At 60.3% G+C, this 15405-nt stretch overlaps 1 protein-coding gene across 15 annotated transcripts in view; it reads left to right on the top strand.

Annotated features, from left to right (window-relative positions):
* Window positions 1-15405, top strand: part of LOC133751207 (kinesin light chain 1) — a 98762-nt gene that overhangs the window by 13702 nt on the left and 69655 nt on the right. For 14 of the 15 annotated variants that reach the window (XR_009864786.1, XM_062181080.1, XM_062181076.1 and 11 more), the window contains one exon: window positions 3793-3883. Coding sequence is in view for 14 of the 15 variants with exons in the window: in XM_062181080.1 (XP_062037064.1) it covers window positions 3793-3883 (91 nt within the window). In the remaining variant the exon portion in view is untranslated. Of the gene's footprint in view, window positions 1-3792; window positions 3884-7241; window positions 7438-15405 lie in introns of those variants that run through there. The other variant, XM_062181086.1, reaches the window with a different exon arrangement.

Raw genomic sequence — 15405 nt, 5'->3', positions numbered from 1 at the left:
GAGCATCGTAGTCAGGAGCCAGCCGCACGTAGGCCTCCTTCTCTCCGTCAGGTCTGATCAGGGTGTTGCCTTTGGCCACATCAAGGTCATAGAGTTTCTTCACCAGTTTGATCTGGTGCTTGTTGGCCTTGACATCCACAGTGAACACCAGGGTGGTGTTGTCTTCTGTCTTCTTCATGGCCGACTCCGTGGTCAGGGGGAACTTGATGATGGCATAGTGGTCAAGCTTGTTTCTCCTGGGGGCGCTCTTCCGAGGGTATTTGGGCTGCCGTCGGAGGCGTAGTGTCTTGGGCCGCCGGGAGGTGGGGGACGTGCGGATCTTCTTCTTGTGGCTGTGGACGCCTTTCAGCACTGCCTTCTTGGCCTTTAAGGCCTTTGCTTTGGCTTCGACTTTAGGAGGGGCAGGAGCTTCCTTCTTCGCCTTCGGCGCCATCTTGGTGAAAAAGGAATAAACAAAATCTTTAAAAAAAAAAATAAAAGAGCAGCTAGGATTCAAGCTGGCACCCATATGGGATGCGGGCTGTGTAGTTGGTGGCTTAGCCCGTCGCACCACAACGCCAGCTCCTGGCCTCTGGTCTTTAGAGCAGAGGTCGGCAGAGTCTAAAGGCTCGGACGGTGGATGGTTTAGCCTGTGGGCCACGCGGGGTCTCTGGTCAGTGCTGAGTCTGCTGTTGGTGTGGAAGCAGCCGTAGGACAGACAGACGAGCGGGCGTGAGGTGTTGCAGTCAGTGCTGCAAGGTGTCGTCCGTTGACCCCTGCTTCAGCCTGTTCTCTGCGCGTGGTCAAGACTGTCCCACTGGACACGCGAGTGACAGCTGTGCCCCTCGCCGGGTTCTGCCTGCCAGTCCCCTGTGTCTCATCCTGCGCTGCCCGGGGAGCCGGGCCGTGTCAGCTCCTTCACCTGCCAGGCAGCGGCAGAGAGAGTAACCTTCCGTCTTCTGGTTTGCTCCCCAAATGGCCAGCTGAGGCCCGGAGCCCTGAACTCCACCCTCGTCTCCCACGTGGTGCAGGGCCCAAGCACTTGGACCATCAGCAGCTGCTTTCCCAGGCCACAGCAGGGAGCTGGACTGGGGCAGCCGGCCTCAAACTGTCACTCCGGTAAGGAGCTGGTGTTGCTGTCGGCAGCTTAGCCGGCCGTCCCACGGCGTGGCCGCTGAAGACCCGAGGGGCTGTGTTGAGGAGAGGAAGGCCGGCGCCCTGACAGCTGTTAAACAGGAGATGGTGGCGGAGGGGCTTGTGTTCTGGCAGCACTGCCGGGCGACGGTGCGCGTGGTACCTGAGCTGGTCACCCAGGCCGAGCCACTCAGGACGCCCCGTGTTCTCAGTGAACACAGACCATCTATCTGCCAGTTACTCGTGGCTGGGAGACTGGATTTCCATCACGCCCTCTGCAGTACAGATGGGTTCCAAGTGGGCAGGAGTCAGCCCACGAAGTGGACAGCAAAACCAGCCCTGCATCGTCTGGGGGAGGGCGGCTGCCTGCACGTGGCCCGCAGGCCCCGGCACAGACGCGGGAACCCCCTTCCAGGGCCTTGCTTCCTGGACGGAGCTGCTGGGACCCAGGCGGGAGCCTGGGGCGGTGACAGCTGCAGGTGCGGGGACTCTGCAGGGAGGAGCCCAGGGGCTGCACAGCCGGGCTCAGCGTCCGGGAGAGACGTCCGGTTTGCCCTGAGTGGTGGATGGCGAGCGCCCGTGGCAGAAATCACACGGCCGTGGGACTGGAGGACGAGCGCTGCGGCTGCGCAGGACGAGCACGCCCGCGGACTGGGGCCTGGTCCAAGGAGACGAGGGTGCTCCGACTAAATTCTGCGTGCTGGGGCCGGTGCTGTGGCGTAGTGGGTAAATGCAGTGCCGGGTCCCATAGGGGCGCTGGGTCGAGTCCTGGTGGCTCCATTTCCGGTCCAGTTCTCTGCGATGGCCTGGGAAAGCAGTGGAAGATGGCCCAAGTCCTTGGGCCCCTGCACCCACGTGGGAGACCTGGAAGAAGCTCCTGGCTCCTGGCTTCGGATCGGCACAGCTCCTGCTGTTGTGGCCGATTGGGGAGTGAACCAGCGGCTAGAAGACCTCTCTCTCTCTCTTTCTGTCCCTCTGTAACTCTGACTTTCAAATAAATAAATCTTTAAAAAAATAAAAATAAATTCCGCATGCCTTTTAAGCAACAAGGCCTCAGTGTACACTCACCAGGTTCATGGGGGAAGGTGTTGGTGACGAGGCCCGGCGCTGGAGGGTTCTCTTAATGGTGTTCTAGAAGGTTTAGCTCCACAGCGCGTGCCAGGAAGCAGGAAGGGGAGCGTGAGCTGAGGACGCATCATCGCGGGGAGTGGGCGGCGCTTGCTGGGGGCGCCTTGCTGCGTTTCCTGTGGCGGTTTTGTTTTTATTGAGCAAAGCGGAAGTTTTATTGGCAGGAGCCTCTGGGTGCGGCAGCCAGGAGGCGGTGGGGTCTCCATGCTCCATACTCATCCCAGAGGCCGAGACGAGGCCCTGGAGGCCCTCCCACTCCTCGCATGTTCACTGGGAGACGTCGGGCGATTGCTGAGAGCGGGAAGCCGTCCCCGGGGCAGTTCTGTGGGGAGGTCTTCACCCCAGTGTTGTGCTCTGGGGAGAGGATGGTGTCCATGGGGTGGACACGGCTGGTTCTCAGTGCAGGTGTGGCTGGGGGCCTGCTCAGTAACCAGCACTGGCAGGTGTGCGGTGTGAACGGTCAGCAAGCGTCCACGCTGCTTCTCCTCGGCGTGGGCCTTGGCGTGGGCGAGTTTGGGTGAGGAGGACCGGTCCATCCTGGCCACTTACGGCAAGGGAGGGGTCAGTGGGGGCCGCCCTGCCCACCTGCACCTGCACCTCTGTGGCTCCGACAGCACAGCACCAGTGAGCGCCTCTGCCTGGCCCTCCTGCCCTGCTGGCCAGTGCTCCTCCATCCCTGCTGGCCAGCGCTCCTCCTGCCCTGCTGGCCAGTGCTCCTCCTGCCCTGCTGGCCAGTGCTCCTCCATCCCTGCTGGCCAGCGCTCCTCCTGCCCTGCTGGCCAGCGCTCCTCCATCCCTGCTGGCCAGTGCTCCTCCATCCCTGCTGGCCAGCGCTCCTCCTGCCCTGCTGGCCAGCGCTCCTCCATCCCTGCTGGCCAGCGCTCCTCCTGCCCTGCTGGCCAGCGCTCCTCCATCCCTGCTGGCCAGTGCTCCTCCATCCCTGCTGGCCAGTGCTCCTCCTGCCCTGCTGGCCAGTGCTCCTCCTGCCCTGCTGGCCAGCGCTCCTCCTGCCCTGCTGGCCAGTGCTCCTCCATCCCTGCTGGCCAGCGCTCCTCCTGCCCTGATGCTATAGAGAGTGGAACTGTTTTCTTTTCAAAAAGATTTGTTTGTTTATTGGAAAGGCAAAGTGACAGAGAGACAGACAGGTATTTTCCATCTAGGGTTCACTCCTCAAACGCTTGCATTAGCCAAGGCTGGTCATGCCAAGTCCGGGAGCCAGGAACTTCATCCGATCTCCCCCTGGGTACCAGGAATCCGAGTGCTTGAGCCACCATCCCCCGCCTCCCAAGGCCACATTAGCAGGGAGCTGGGCTGGAAGCTCAGAGCCAGGACTTGGAGCAGACTCTGGCGTGGGATTCAGGCGGCCCAGGCAGCGGCTTAGCCTGCTGCGCACGGTGGCCGCCTCAGTGGTCCCGAGCTCGTTTCAGAGTTCACTGCTGGTGTGCGGAGACGAGGCGCTGAGGGTCCTGACCTGTCCTGCAGCGCCGGGCAGTGCCGCCCTCGCAGCGTCCTGCTTCCCCTCGGGTTTAACTGGGAGTTCTCGGCTTGCAGGTCAGAAGGCGACGCTGAGTGCAGAGGAGATGGCCGACTTCTACAAGGGGTTTCTGAGTAAGAACTTCCAGAAGCACGTGCGCTACAACAGGTGCGGATTCGCTTTCCCTGCAAGTTTGAGCGTCACAGATGTGTTAGGGTCATTTCCATTCCTGAATTTGACGACATTCGTGTTTCTATCAGAGTAGAAGTTGCATGACTTTCGCTTGTTTTGCACTTTTAAGTAAAATTGACAGCTTGGGGACGTTTGTGGCACCTGCGTAGCAGCGCTTGGGGAGTGGGTCCTGAGCACTCTGGACAGGGCTCTTCCTTGGAGAAGCCCCACTCTGGGGTGGAGGCGCAGGAGCAGGGCTTGGTCCGGGTGCCGCTGGGCCCCGTGGCCAGGCTCACGAGGGGGGTGGTCGCTGCGGTGGAGACAGAGCCGAGGGTGCGAGCGCACCTGCCACGCGCTGCTACCGACTCGCTCACCAGCCACTCTGGCCGAGAGCTGGTGGAGACTGCAGGGCGTGTGCAGGGTGTGCAGGCTTCCCCTTGGACCCACCGCGCCGAGGCAGCCAGATGAGGGAGGTGCATCCAGGCAAAAACCGTCCACAGCTGTTGATACGCGGCCCTGCCAGGCAGGCTGGCCCCAGGCATCCGCACGCCACACAGTCTGGGCAGCCTCCGGTGACCTGGGCAGAAGCACCTCCCACCACCCGAGAGTTGCCTGCAGAAAATGAAGTGTGAGTCTAGTTAGGCCTCCGGACTCAATGCCAGTGCACAGGAAATACGGAGACGCGTCCGCCGAGCCCCAGTGTTGCTGCTCTACAAACGGGTTTCTTCGGTGCTTTGTTGTTTGTTTTGTCAGATGCCATGACGGTGTTGGGATCGTGTGGGCTTTTTCCCAAAGCTTTTTTTTCTTGAAAAGCACAGAGAGGCAGAGATCCTCCATCTGCTCATTCATTTCCCAAATGCCCACAACATCTAGGGCTGGGCCAGCCAGGAGCCAGGAGCCTCTTCTGGGTCCCCAGCATGGATCAGGGACCCAAGGACTTGGGCCGTCTTCTGCTGCTTTCCCAGGCCACAGCAGAGAGCTGGATCGGAAGTGGAGCAGCCAGGACTCGAACAAGCACCCTGTGGGATGCCGGCACTGCAGGCAGAGGCTTTACCCACTATGCCACAACACCGGCCCCTCAAGAGCTTTTAAACTGGTTACAAATACATGACGACCTGTGCAACTTGACTTCAAAAAGTTTGTGGAAAGTGAAATTAGATGATGTTGATGATTCTGGCGCAAAAACATTTCAAGTGCTTGCATAGTTCCTTCATGATTTGCATTTCTCACGAACTTCGTGAAGGCCCTTCTATTCCAGGTCAGGTGATAAGAATCAAGTTTAAGGGTTCTTTAAAATCTGACCGTGATGGGGCAGCGTCCTGGCGCGGCAGGTTAAGCTGCCATCTTTGATGCTGGCATCCTGATCTGAGTGCTGATTTGAGTCCCAGCTGCTCCACTTTTTTTTTTTTTTTTTAAGATATATTTATATATTTCAAAGGCAGAGCTACAGAGAGGCAGAGAGGTTTTCCATCCGCTGGTTCACTCCCCAAGTGGCTGCAACGGGCTGGAGCTGCGCCGATCTGAAGCCAGGAGCCAGGAGCTTCTGGGTCTCCCACACGGGTGCAGAGAGCTGGATCGGTAGTGGAGCAGCCAAGACCTGAACCGGCGCTCACGTGGGATGCTGGCACTGCAGGCGCCGGCCCTGCTGCACTTCTGATCCAGCTTCCTGGTAATGTGCCTGAAGACACAGTAGATGATGCCCAGGCACTTGGGCCCTGCCACTCACCTGGGAGACCAGGGTAGAGCTCCTGGCCTCTGACCTCAGCATCGGGGCTGCGGCAGGCATTTCGGGGGTAAACTAGCAGATGAGAGGTCCCTTTCTCCGTCTCTCTGCTTTCTGAATAACACTGAGCAGTGATGGAGTGGGAGGGGCAGGTGAGGTAGGACCTACAGGATTTGGGTGGTGGTCGAGTCTGGAAGAGCTCATAAGGATTGGAGATTGGCCTTGAAACTTCTGGGTTCTGTGGTTCTTTCTTTTCTTCCTTTTTTTTCCCCCTTAATTATTTTGTTTATTTGAAAGGCAGTTATATAGAGAGAGGCACAGATAGGGAGAGAGAGGTCTTCCATCCGCTGGTTCACTCCCCAAATGGCTGCAATGGCCAGAGCTGGGCCAGTCCAAATCCAGGAGCCAGGAGCCTCTTCCAGGTCTCCCACGTGGCTGCAGGGCCCAAGCACTTGGGCCTCCTCCACGGCTTCCCCAGGTGCATTAGCAGGGAGCCGGATCAGGAACAGAGCAGCCAGCACTGGGACCCGGGCACTCTGACGCAGGAGGTGGGTCCCAAGTGGCGGCTGAGCTGCACCCAGCTCCTGCCCGGGTTCTGTTTCTGAGGCTGCCGGGCATGCTGGGAGCGGGCGAGGCTCGTTGGCCCTTGGAGCGGGCACTCACTGCGTCTCCCCAGCCTTCGGTTTCTTGCCTGGCACAGCTCATTTGCACGGAGTGTGAGCCAGTGTAGGCATGATGTTTGCTGTGCAGGGCTCAGCATGGCGGACAGGCCTCCCCGGATCAGGCAGAGGCGAGCCCAGCCGGCTTTCTGTCCCCGCCGCCTGCCGCCCTGCATCCCCCAAGAAGCAGGAAAGCTTGGTTTGCCCCCCCCCCCCCCGCATGATGCCAGATCAGGTCGTCAGAGTCTCGCTCTTCCCTGAAGGGTGTGAGGACTTGCGCCCCGCTGGGCTGGCAGCTTCCGTTCCTGTCCCGCGTTAGGCGTCACCGGCAGACACAGGTCAGCTCCCCTCCCCTGGGCAGGGAGCTTCCATCCGGGTGTGCAGAGGCTCGGGGGACAGAGCCGGATGTGCTGAGGTCATGCACCCTTTGCGTCTGGTCCGGAGCGAGAACCCCACGCGTGCTTGGTGTTTCCCCGTGTTGGGGATGCACGCCTTCCCTGCAGAACCTGCCCAGCTTTGCCTCTTTTGTCCGAAGCTGCACCGCTGGGTGACTTGGCAGGTTTCGGCTTTTCCTGTGGAGTGGGTCCTGGTGAGCCCTGGCTGTGTGTCGCCCGCATTCCGGAGTTCTTGCACGTTACACAAAGGCTGCCTCCCGGAGAAGGGGAGGTGGAGCCGATTCTCACAGTGGGTTCTCGGTGCTCTGTGTGCAAATGAAGTGCCAAAGCCAGGACGGCCTCCCCCCCATGTTTGCTCCTGAGACCGCCCCCCACCCTGTCCCCTGCTCCCCCCCCACAGTGGGTCTCCAAGATGCAGAGACTTGGCGCTGAGCAGAAGGTGGGGGAGTGCCTGGCCCTAGCCTGACGCAGCCCAGTCAGAAGGGAGGGGCCGGGGCGACGGTGAGGAGGCCAGGGGCCAGTTGGCACACCTGTCCCGCGGCGCCAGGCTGCGACTCCGTGCTTCTGCTCCTCTGCAGAGACTGGTACAGACGTAACTTGGCCATCACCTTCTTCATGGGCAGAGTGGCCCTGCAGCGCGTCTGGAACGTGCTGAGATGGAGACGGAAGACGAGCGCTTAGGAGCCCGCCCAGACCTGGGCTGGCCTGCGGAGGCCGGTGTCCGTGGGGAGTGGACGGCAGCAGGAGCTCATTTGTGAAACTAAAAACTGTAAGTGACCCAGGTCGCACGGCTTCCCAGGGAGCCCTCGGCCTGCGTCTCGGGGCCACCTGGCTCCCTCCTGTCTGTGGATCTCATCCTGTCGTGCTGTCAGGTGGAGCCCAAGTAATGTGTGCACGTGTTCTCTGTTTTGAATTCTATCAGATCAAAATGGAATAATACAAATACTAATAAAGTTTTACTTGAAAACCTTGCCTCTGTCAATGGATGATTGGGAAGCCGGCTGCCGTGCTGTCCCCGCTCCCTGGCCTGGGCCCTGACCCTGACCCCAGAGCGCAGTTGTCCTGTGACGCCGTAGCTCCTGTCAGAGCTGTGACTCGGCAGCGCCAGAGAGCCACCGTCCAGCCCCTCCCGGTGCACCGACTTCCGGCCAGGCCATCGTTCCCGTGCTGCGTGGGACGGAGGCTGTGCCTGTCCTGCAGGGGACAGGCCCGCATCTCCTGGGGGGTGCGAATGCTTGGCGTCGATCTTGCCGGCTGCCTGGCAGTCATCTGTCACCTTGTGGTGACAGGCGAGGCAGAGCGCTCCGTGGCTGCGGTGCTGCCGCCAGGTCTTCCCATGGGGCTTTTACTGTCCCGTGGGGACAGGCAGGTGGGAGCAGAACCTTTGGCGGCAGCCTGGGGTGTGACCAGGGCGCCCCGGCAGCTCCCCGTGGCTGAGCAGCAGCCCCGCCTCCGTGATTAGGGCTGCTGATCCGCCCTGCATGGTCTTTCTTCAGTCATGTGCGGGCAGACAGTGCTGCCGGGCGGGTTAGGCCAGGCCGACGCCGGAGCTAGGAAGTCCATCCCGGTCTCCCACGGGGTGGCTGGTAGGGACCTGTGTACTTGGAGCTGGAGCCGGGAGTCGAACCCAGGCACCCCAGTGCAGGGGGTGGCTTTCCAGCCGCTAGGCAGTGCCCCCCCGCTCGCCGGCCCCCTCAGTGTCTGCGGGTGACTTCCCAGTCAGCAGAGGCCAGGATTGCCTGAGAGCTTTGCGGCTTGGGAGAGTGGCCCTGAGGCACGCGCTGGAGACGCCGCTTGTGGGCGCAGGCAAGCCGTGAGCAGCGCTGTGCAGCCAGGGGCTGCGGGCCGACCACTGGCTTCTGAAACGCTCTGGGGTCAAGGTCGTTGTGTCCCAGAGGTGTCTGCCTGGCGCACAGATGGCTCGGTCACTGAGCAGAGTCTGCCCTCAGCCGGGCCTGGGGCCTGCGTGGTACGGAGACCCGGCCTGACCTCGGCTGTGCTCCGCACGTTTCTTGCCCGGCCTCTTCCAGATCCCCGGCTGCGGTGGACAGACTTCTGGAGGTCTCAAGGGAGAGAAGCTGACTCAGTGCCAGCTCTGGTGGGGGCAGCCAGGGTCAGAGGACAGAGATCCCCGGGAACGGACCGCCCGCTCCCTGCAGCTGGGAAGGCCCCAGACCCGGGGCCCACAGTGTCCCCAGTCCAGGCAGACACCGTGCATGGTCTGCCTGCACGCCAGCTGCCGGCCGGCGACAGGAGGGTGCCCATCCAGCGAACGCTAGGGCAGGACAGGCAAACTCGAGGCTCTCGTCCATTGAGGCCAAGGACACCATCTGGAGTCAGGTGAGCGACAAGCAGACGTGTGTCTGTGGTCAAGGGGAGGGCCAGTGGTCTCCGTGAAGCTGTCAGGAGCAGTGGCCCCGGGGCCCTGAGGGAGAGCAGCAGTTGTGGGTGACTTCACGCCCCTCGGCAAGGCATGTGTCACAGGGATGGTGCTCATGGGGACCACTGGACAAGCAGGACAAGGGGTGGGCGTCTCCTCACGGTGCCCAAGTCCCGTGTGGGAGCTGGGGTCAGCCCCTGGCTCCAGCTCTCTGTCCCATCGTCCTCACCCTGGGAGGCACCAGTGAGGACGCACGTAGTTGGTCCCCAGCACCCGGGTGGGAGACCTGGGCCAGTGCCCCCCACCAGCTCCGACCTGACCCAGGCCGGCTGCTCTGGGCATAGGGGGTTAGCCAGTGCATGGGAGGCTCTTGCTCTCTCTGGGTCTCTGCCTCCGATCTGCACCTCTCTGGTCCCTGTGGTTCCCAGCGTTTCCGCCCGAGGTGAGTTCTCTGGCTCTCAGGGGTTGGGTTTTGGCAGCTGCGTCAGCTCAGCTGGGATCTCCGTGGCTGTGTAACTGCACTTAGCAGTGGCAGGCGAATCAGCCCGGTTCTTGGTGCCAACTGTGCTGCCAGACTTTTTTTTTTTTTTTTTTTTTTAAGATTTATTTATTTATTTAAGGGAGTTACAGAGAGAGAGGGTGAGAGAGAGAGAGAGAGTCTTCCATCCTCTGGTCCACTCCCCAAATGGCCACAACAGCCAGCGCCGGGCCAGGCCGAAGCCAGGAGCTTCTTCCAGGTCTCCCACGTGGGTGCAGGGACCAAGGACTTGGGCCGTCTTCTGCTTCATTCCCATGAGTAGGGAGCTGGATGGGAAGTGGAGCAGCCAGGACATGAACTGGCGCCCACATGGGATGCCAGTGTCGCAGGCGGTGGCTTCACCCCTATGCCGCAGCGCCAGCGACTGCTAGATTCTCAGGTGCCCTCGGCAAGTTAGCAAGAAATCCCAGCACAGCTTGGGGCCAGCGCTGTGGCGTAGCTGTTCTTCCAGTCCAGCTCTCTGCTGTGGCCCGGGAGGGCAGTGGAAGACGGCTCAAGTGCACCCACGGGGGAGACCTGGAGGAAGCACCGGCTCCTGAGGTCAGATCGGCTCAGCTCTGGCTGTTGCCGGCCACCTGGGATTGAACCAGCGGGTGGAAGAACTGTCTCTGTCTCTCTGTCCTCTCTCTCTCTAACTCTACCTCTGAAATAAGCAAATAAAATCTTTAAAGGAAAAATTGCAGCACAGTCCTGTGTTCCTGTTTTCCTGCACTTTTTTTTTTTTTTTTGACAGGCAGAGTGGACAGTGAGAGAGAGAGAGACAGAGCGAAAGGTCTTCCTTTTGCCGTTGGTTCACCCTCCAATGGCCGCCGCGGTAGCGCGCTGCGGCCGGCGCACCGCGCTGTTCCGATGGCAGGAGCCAGGTGCTTATCCTGGTCTCCCATGGGGTGCAGGGCCCAAGCACTTGGGCCATCCTCCACTGCACTCCCTAGCCACAGCAGAGAGCTGGCCTGGAAGAGGGGCAACCGGGACAGGATCGGTGCCCCAACCGGGACTAGAACCCGGTGTGCCGGCGCCGCAAGGCGGAGGATTAGCCTGTTGAGCCACGGCGCCGGCCCTGTTTTCCTGCACTTTTAAACATTGAGGATTAAGTGACTGCCAGATGTGACTTCGGTTCACAAATAAATTGAATAAATTGTACTTAACATTGAAATTTGTACAGTTACTTTAAAACAATTAGATTAGTATACTTCTTACAGCTATATTCAAATAAGGTATTTCTGTGAACTTTTAAGTATTTATAAAATAAAGTTTCAGTGTTTTATTTTATACCACTTTCCCCACAAAATGTCTGATGAAATTCTAAGTGCATATATATTTATTTAGGGGCCAGCGCAGTGGTGAACTGGGTTAATCCTCCGCCTATGGCGCCAGCATCCCTTGCAGAGGGGGTAGGGAGGCCCCGTTTGCCACTTGTGCGCCAACGCTGAGCCCTCAGCTCCCTGTGTGCAGCCGGAGCAGGGGGTGGGGCTCTACCTGGGGTCTTGGGAGCACAGCGGGGTCCTTGCTCAGTGGGTCTGAGCTCCTGCCAATGCCGGGCCTGCTGCAGCCGCGGGCCCTGGGCCCTGAGCCGGGGGTCGGTGCGCTCACCTCCTGTCTTCCAGGAAGGCCTTTCTCCCCTCTTGCGTGGTTGGAAACAAATCGATCTGTTTCCCAGAGACACCCGGGCAGCCTCCAGCTGCGTTCTGGGCCGCTCAGCTCTTGGTACGCCCGGAGTCGCCCTGAGTCAGTCCTTGGGTGGAAGAGCATGGCGGGGGCAGGAGGGGGTTCTGTCCAAGTCTTGGGGGTGATGCGATGAACACCCCTCCACCCAGGCAGGCACTTGGCCCAGGGCCTCGCGTTTGTCGCCGGAGCAGGTCCCCAGTTTGTTGTGGGCGGGAGTAATGTCAGGAAGGTGGAGCGGTGGACGTGAGGCCCTGGGACGCGACTGTGTGCGCGCCTGTGCCCTTGCTGGCCCCTGGCCAGCCGCGTGAGGGGCTCGCGAAAGGGCGGCCTCTGCCAGGAAGTCTGCGGGCAGAGGCGCACAAGGTTTCGGGAAGGGAGCGGTGCCCCCGGCGGGTCCTCCCTCAAACCCGCCCCACGGTCCGACTGTCCCCTGCAGCCCAGCCTGGGGCAGCGTCCACTCTGGCAGGAAGTGGTGGGACTGGCAGGACCACCTGCACGGACCCAGCCCCTGGACCACGGGGCCGTGCTGCGCGTCCGGCAAAGAAAGCAGGGCCTTCCCACGACACATCTGCCGGGTTGCAGGGTGCGCCACCCCATTCTGACAGAGAAACTGACAGGCCTTGCACGTGGGCCTCGGACCCCCAGTCGTGAGCCCACCCCACGGCCACAGCACGGGAGCCTGAGCTTCCACACCCAAGCCCAGCCCTGGGCGAGGCCCTGCTCTGTGGACTTGCTGCGGAAGCTGCTGTCCACGCGGCCTGTCCCCGCCCTCCGCCAGGACCGCAGGAACCCAGTGTGGTCCCCGATGCCCCAGAGCCCCTCCAGCCACCGTCTGACTGTGGGAAGCGTGCGACTCCTGCGGCTGACACAAGCCACCGCGAGCTGGGAAGCTTAGAACAGCTGAAGGCCCTCACGGTGGGGGAGGTCAGAGGTTAGAGGTCAGGCTGCGGCTTCCAAGTTCCTGGAGGGGGCTTCTCTCTGAGGTCCATCCCCCGCTTGCGCATCGCACGGCCCCTCCCCTAAGGACCCCAGTCGCCAGGGGGTAGCCCCTTCCCCGGGTGCTCGCACCCTAAGAGCAAAGGTCACTGGAGAGAAAGTCACACAGGGGCTACGGTCAGGCTGCGGGCGCACCACCAGGCTGTCCCCGGCATGGAGCTGCTGGCCCGCGTCCCCTTCAGGAAGCAAGAAGCTGCTTTGCTCCGGCACAGCTGCCCGCCGGGGCCTGCGGCAGGGGAGGCAGAAGGGAGCCGACGTCCTTGGCTTGACCTGGCAGAGGCCGCTCGGGAGCCCTGGAGCCTGGCCAGGACCCATGCTTGGTGTCTGACAAGCACCCGGTTCAAAGAACCTGAACTGCACGTGTGGGCGAGCTCAGCCACCTAGGCCCTGTGGGGCCCTCGGTGCTGGGCGACCATCCGGCTGGCCGCCCCTGGGGCCGTGGTGTCACAGCTGCACCGCCCAGGGGACGGGAGGACCAAGGCTGCTCAGATCCTGCGGGAGCCACAGCGCAGGGGAGGAAGAAGCCGGTGAAGTGAACTTCGTACTGAGCGGCAGCCTGGTTCTTAGCAGGTGTTGTCAGAATCATTTAAGACATTTGAAGTTTATTGATTGATTGAAAGGCACAGTGGCAGAGAAAGGGAGAGAGGGAAGGAGATCTTCCACTCACTGGTCACTGCTCAGGTGTCCACAGCAAGCAGGGCTGGGCCAGGCCAAAGCCAGGAGCCAGGAACTCCATCTGGGTCCCCTGCAGGGGTGCAGGGGCCCAAGCCCTTGGCCACCATCTGCTGCCTCCCAGGATGCATCAGCAGGAGCGGCCCCCGAAGCAGAGGCAGGACTCGAACCCGGGTGCTGTGACGGGATGCGGTGTCCCTCAGTGCTTAACTGCTGTGCACAACGCTCACCCAGAAGTAGCAAACTTTTTAAAAAGTAGGTAAAATAGACATGGCACATAATTCACCACGGAAAGGGCTGGCACCGTGGTGCACTGGGCTACCCTGGGGTGCTGCCATCCCATAGGAGCACTGGTGCAAGTCCCTGCTGCTCCACTTCCTATCCAGCTCCCTGCTAATGTGCCTGGGGGAGCTGCTGAAGAAGGCCCAAAGGCACGGGTCCCTGCACCCACATGGGAGACCCAGATGAAGCTCCTGGCTCCTGGCTTTGGCCTGATCAGCCCTGGCCATTGAGGCCATTTGGGGAGAAGATTCTCTCTCTCTCTCTCTCTTTCAAATAAATAAATCTCTTTTTTTTTTTTTTTTTTTGACAGGCAGAGTGGACAGTGAGAGAGAGAGAGAGAGAGAGAGAGAGAGAGAGAGAAAGGTCTTCCTTTGCCGTTGGTTCACCCTCCAATGGCCGGTGCACCGCACTGATCCGAAGCCAGGAGCCAGGTGCTTCTCCTGGTCTCCCATGCGGGTGCAGGGCCCAAGCACTTGGGCCATCCTCCACTGCACTCCTGGACCACAGCAGAGAGCTGGCCTGGAAGAGGGGCAACCGGGACAGAATCCGGTGCCCTGACCAGGACTAGAACCCGGTGTGCCGGCGCCGCAGGCGGAGGATTAGCCTGTTGAGCAGCCGTGCTGGCCAAATAAATCTTTTTTTTTTTTTTTTTTTTTTAATTCCCACTGTAACCATTGTAAGTGTGCAGTTCTCTGAAGTTAAAAACATTCACATTGTTGTGTAGCCATTAGCACAGAACACTTCACCTGGCAAAACTGAAACTGTTCCCATTTTTTAAAATATTTATTTATTTATTTGAAAGAGTTACACACAGAGAGAAGAAGCAAACAGAGAGGGGGAGAGAGAGAGAGAGAGAGGCAGAGAGGAGTCTTCCATCCGCTGGTCCTCTCCCCAATGCTGGAGCTGTGCCACTTTGAAGCCAGGAGCCAGCAGCTTCTTCCAGGTCTCCCACGAGGGTGCAGGGGCCCAAGGACTTGGGCCATCTCCCACTGCTTTCCCAGGCCACAGCAGAGAGCTGGATCGGGAGAGGAGCAGCCAGGACTAGAACTGGTGCCCATATGAGATTCCCGCACTGCAGGCCAGGGTGTTAACCTGCTGCGCCACAGCGCTGGCCCCCCCAAAAAATAGGAATAAGAAGTAAGTTTATGCTGGTGTAAAACTATTTTGGGATCCATTCATAATTTTTTTCATAATATTCATTTTCCGTGAGCTCTGAGCAGCCCCGTGTATGCATGGATTTCAAAATGTTTGACACTGGGGCCGGTGCTGTGACACCAGGTTAACCCTCCGCCTGTGACACCAGCATCCCATATGGGCGCCGGTCTAGTCCTGGCTGCTCCCTCCCCGATCCAGCTCTCTGCTGTGGCCTGGGAAAGCAGTGGGAGATGGCCCAAGCGCTTGGGCCCCTGCACCCACACAGGAGACCAGGAAGAAGCGCCTGGCTTTGGATTGGTGCAGCTCCGGCCGTGCGGCCATCTGCGGAATAACCAGCGGAAGGAAGACCTCTCTCTCTCTCTGTCTCCCTCTCACTGTCCGTAACTCTACCTCTCAAATAAATAAATAAAGTCTTCAAAATGTTTGATACCTGAGTAAACTTGCCTTTGTTCCGTTTTCCACGAAGTCTCTGAAGGCCCCTCTCCGTGCAGGCCCCTGTTCTCCGTCCTTGGGGTGTGTGCCCAGGACTGGAACTGCCGGTCAGGTCGTGTGGCCATCATACGTTAGCACAGCTTTCTGTCCTGGCCTGCGCAGTGCGGCCAGGTCCCACAGGTGCAGAAAAACAGGAAGTCCTGCGGCGCCCACAGCGGGGGCCCGGAGGTCGGCTCTCACTGGGGACTGTGCTGGGGGCACAGGTCCTGCGCTTCTGTTTAAGCCCGAGATTGTCCATGATGAAGGCGATAAGCAGGACAGTGTACCGAGCTCCTGCCTCTGTGTGTCTGGTCCGAGGCTGCCCCCAGGGTGAGCACTGGGCAGCAGGGGTCTCCATGGTTACCTCCAAGTGGCCCAGCCCTCCCCTGGCCCCACCGGGAGAGTGGCTGTAGCTGCATATAGGGGGCTTGAATGAAACAAAGAAGCGTGACCGGCAGGCATGTTCAGGAGGGTGAAGACCCAGTCCTGCCGGAGACGCGGTGAGACGCGGCGGTGGTCGGTTCCCTGGAGAACTGTGCAGCCGTAACGGGGCGGGGGGAGGCTGGGTGTTGGCACCAGCAGC

Source organism: Lepus europaeus, chromosome 22, assembly GCF_033115175.1.
Source record: "Lepus europaeus isolate LE1 chromosome 22, mLepTim1.pri, whole genome shotgun sequence".
Taxonomy (NCBI): domain Eukaryota; kingdom Metazoa; phylum Chordata; class Mammalia; order Lagomorpha; family Leporidae; genus Lepus; species Lepus europaeus.
The sequence above is the reverse complement of the archived record's forward strand: the minus strand, read 5'-3'. Positions and strand labels throughout refer to the sequence as shown.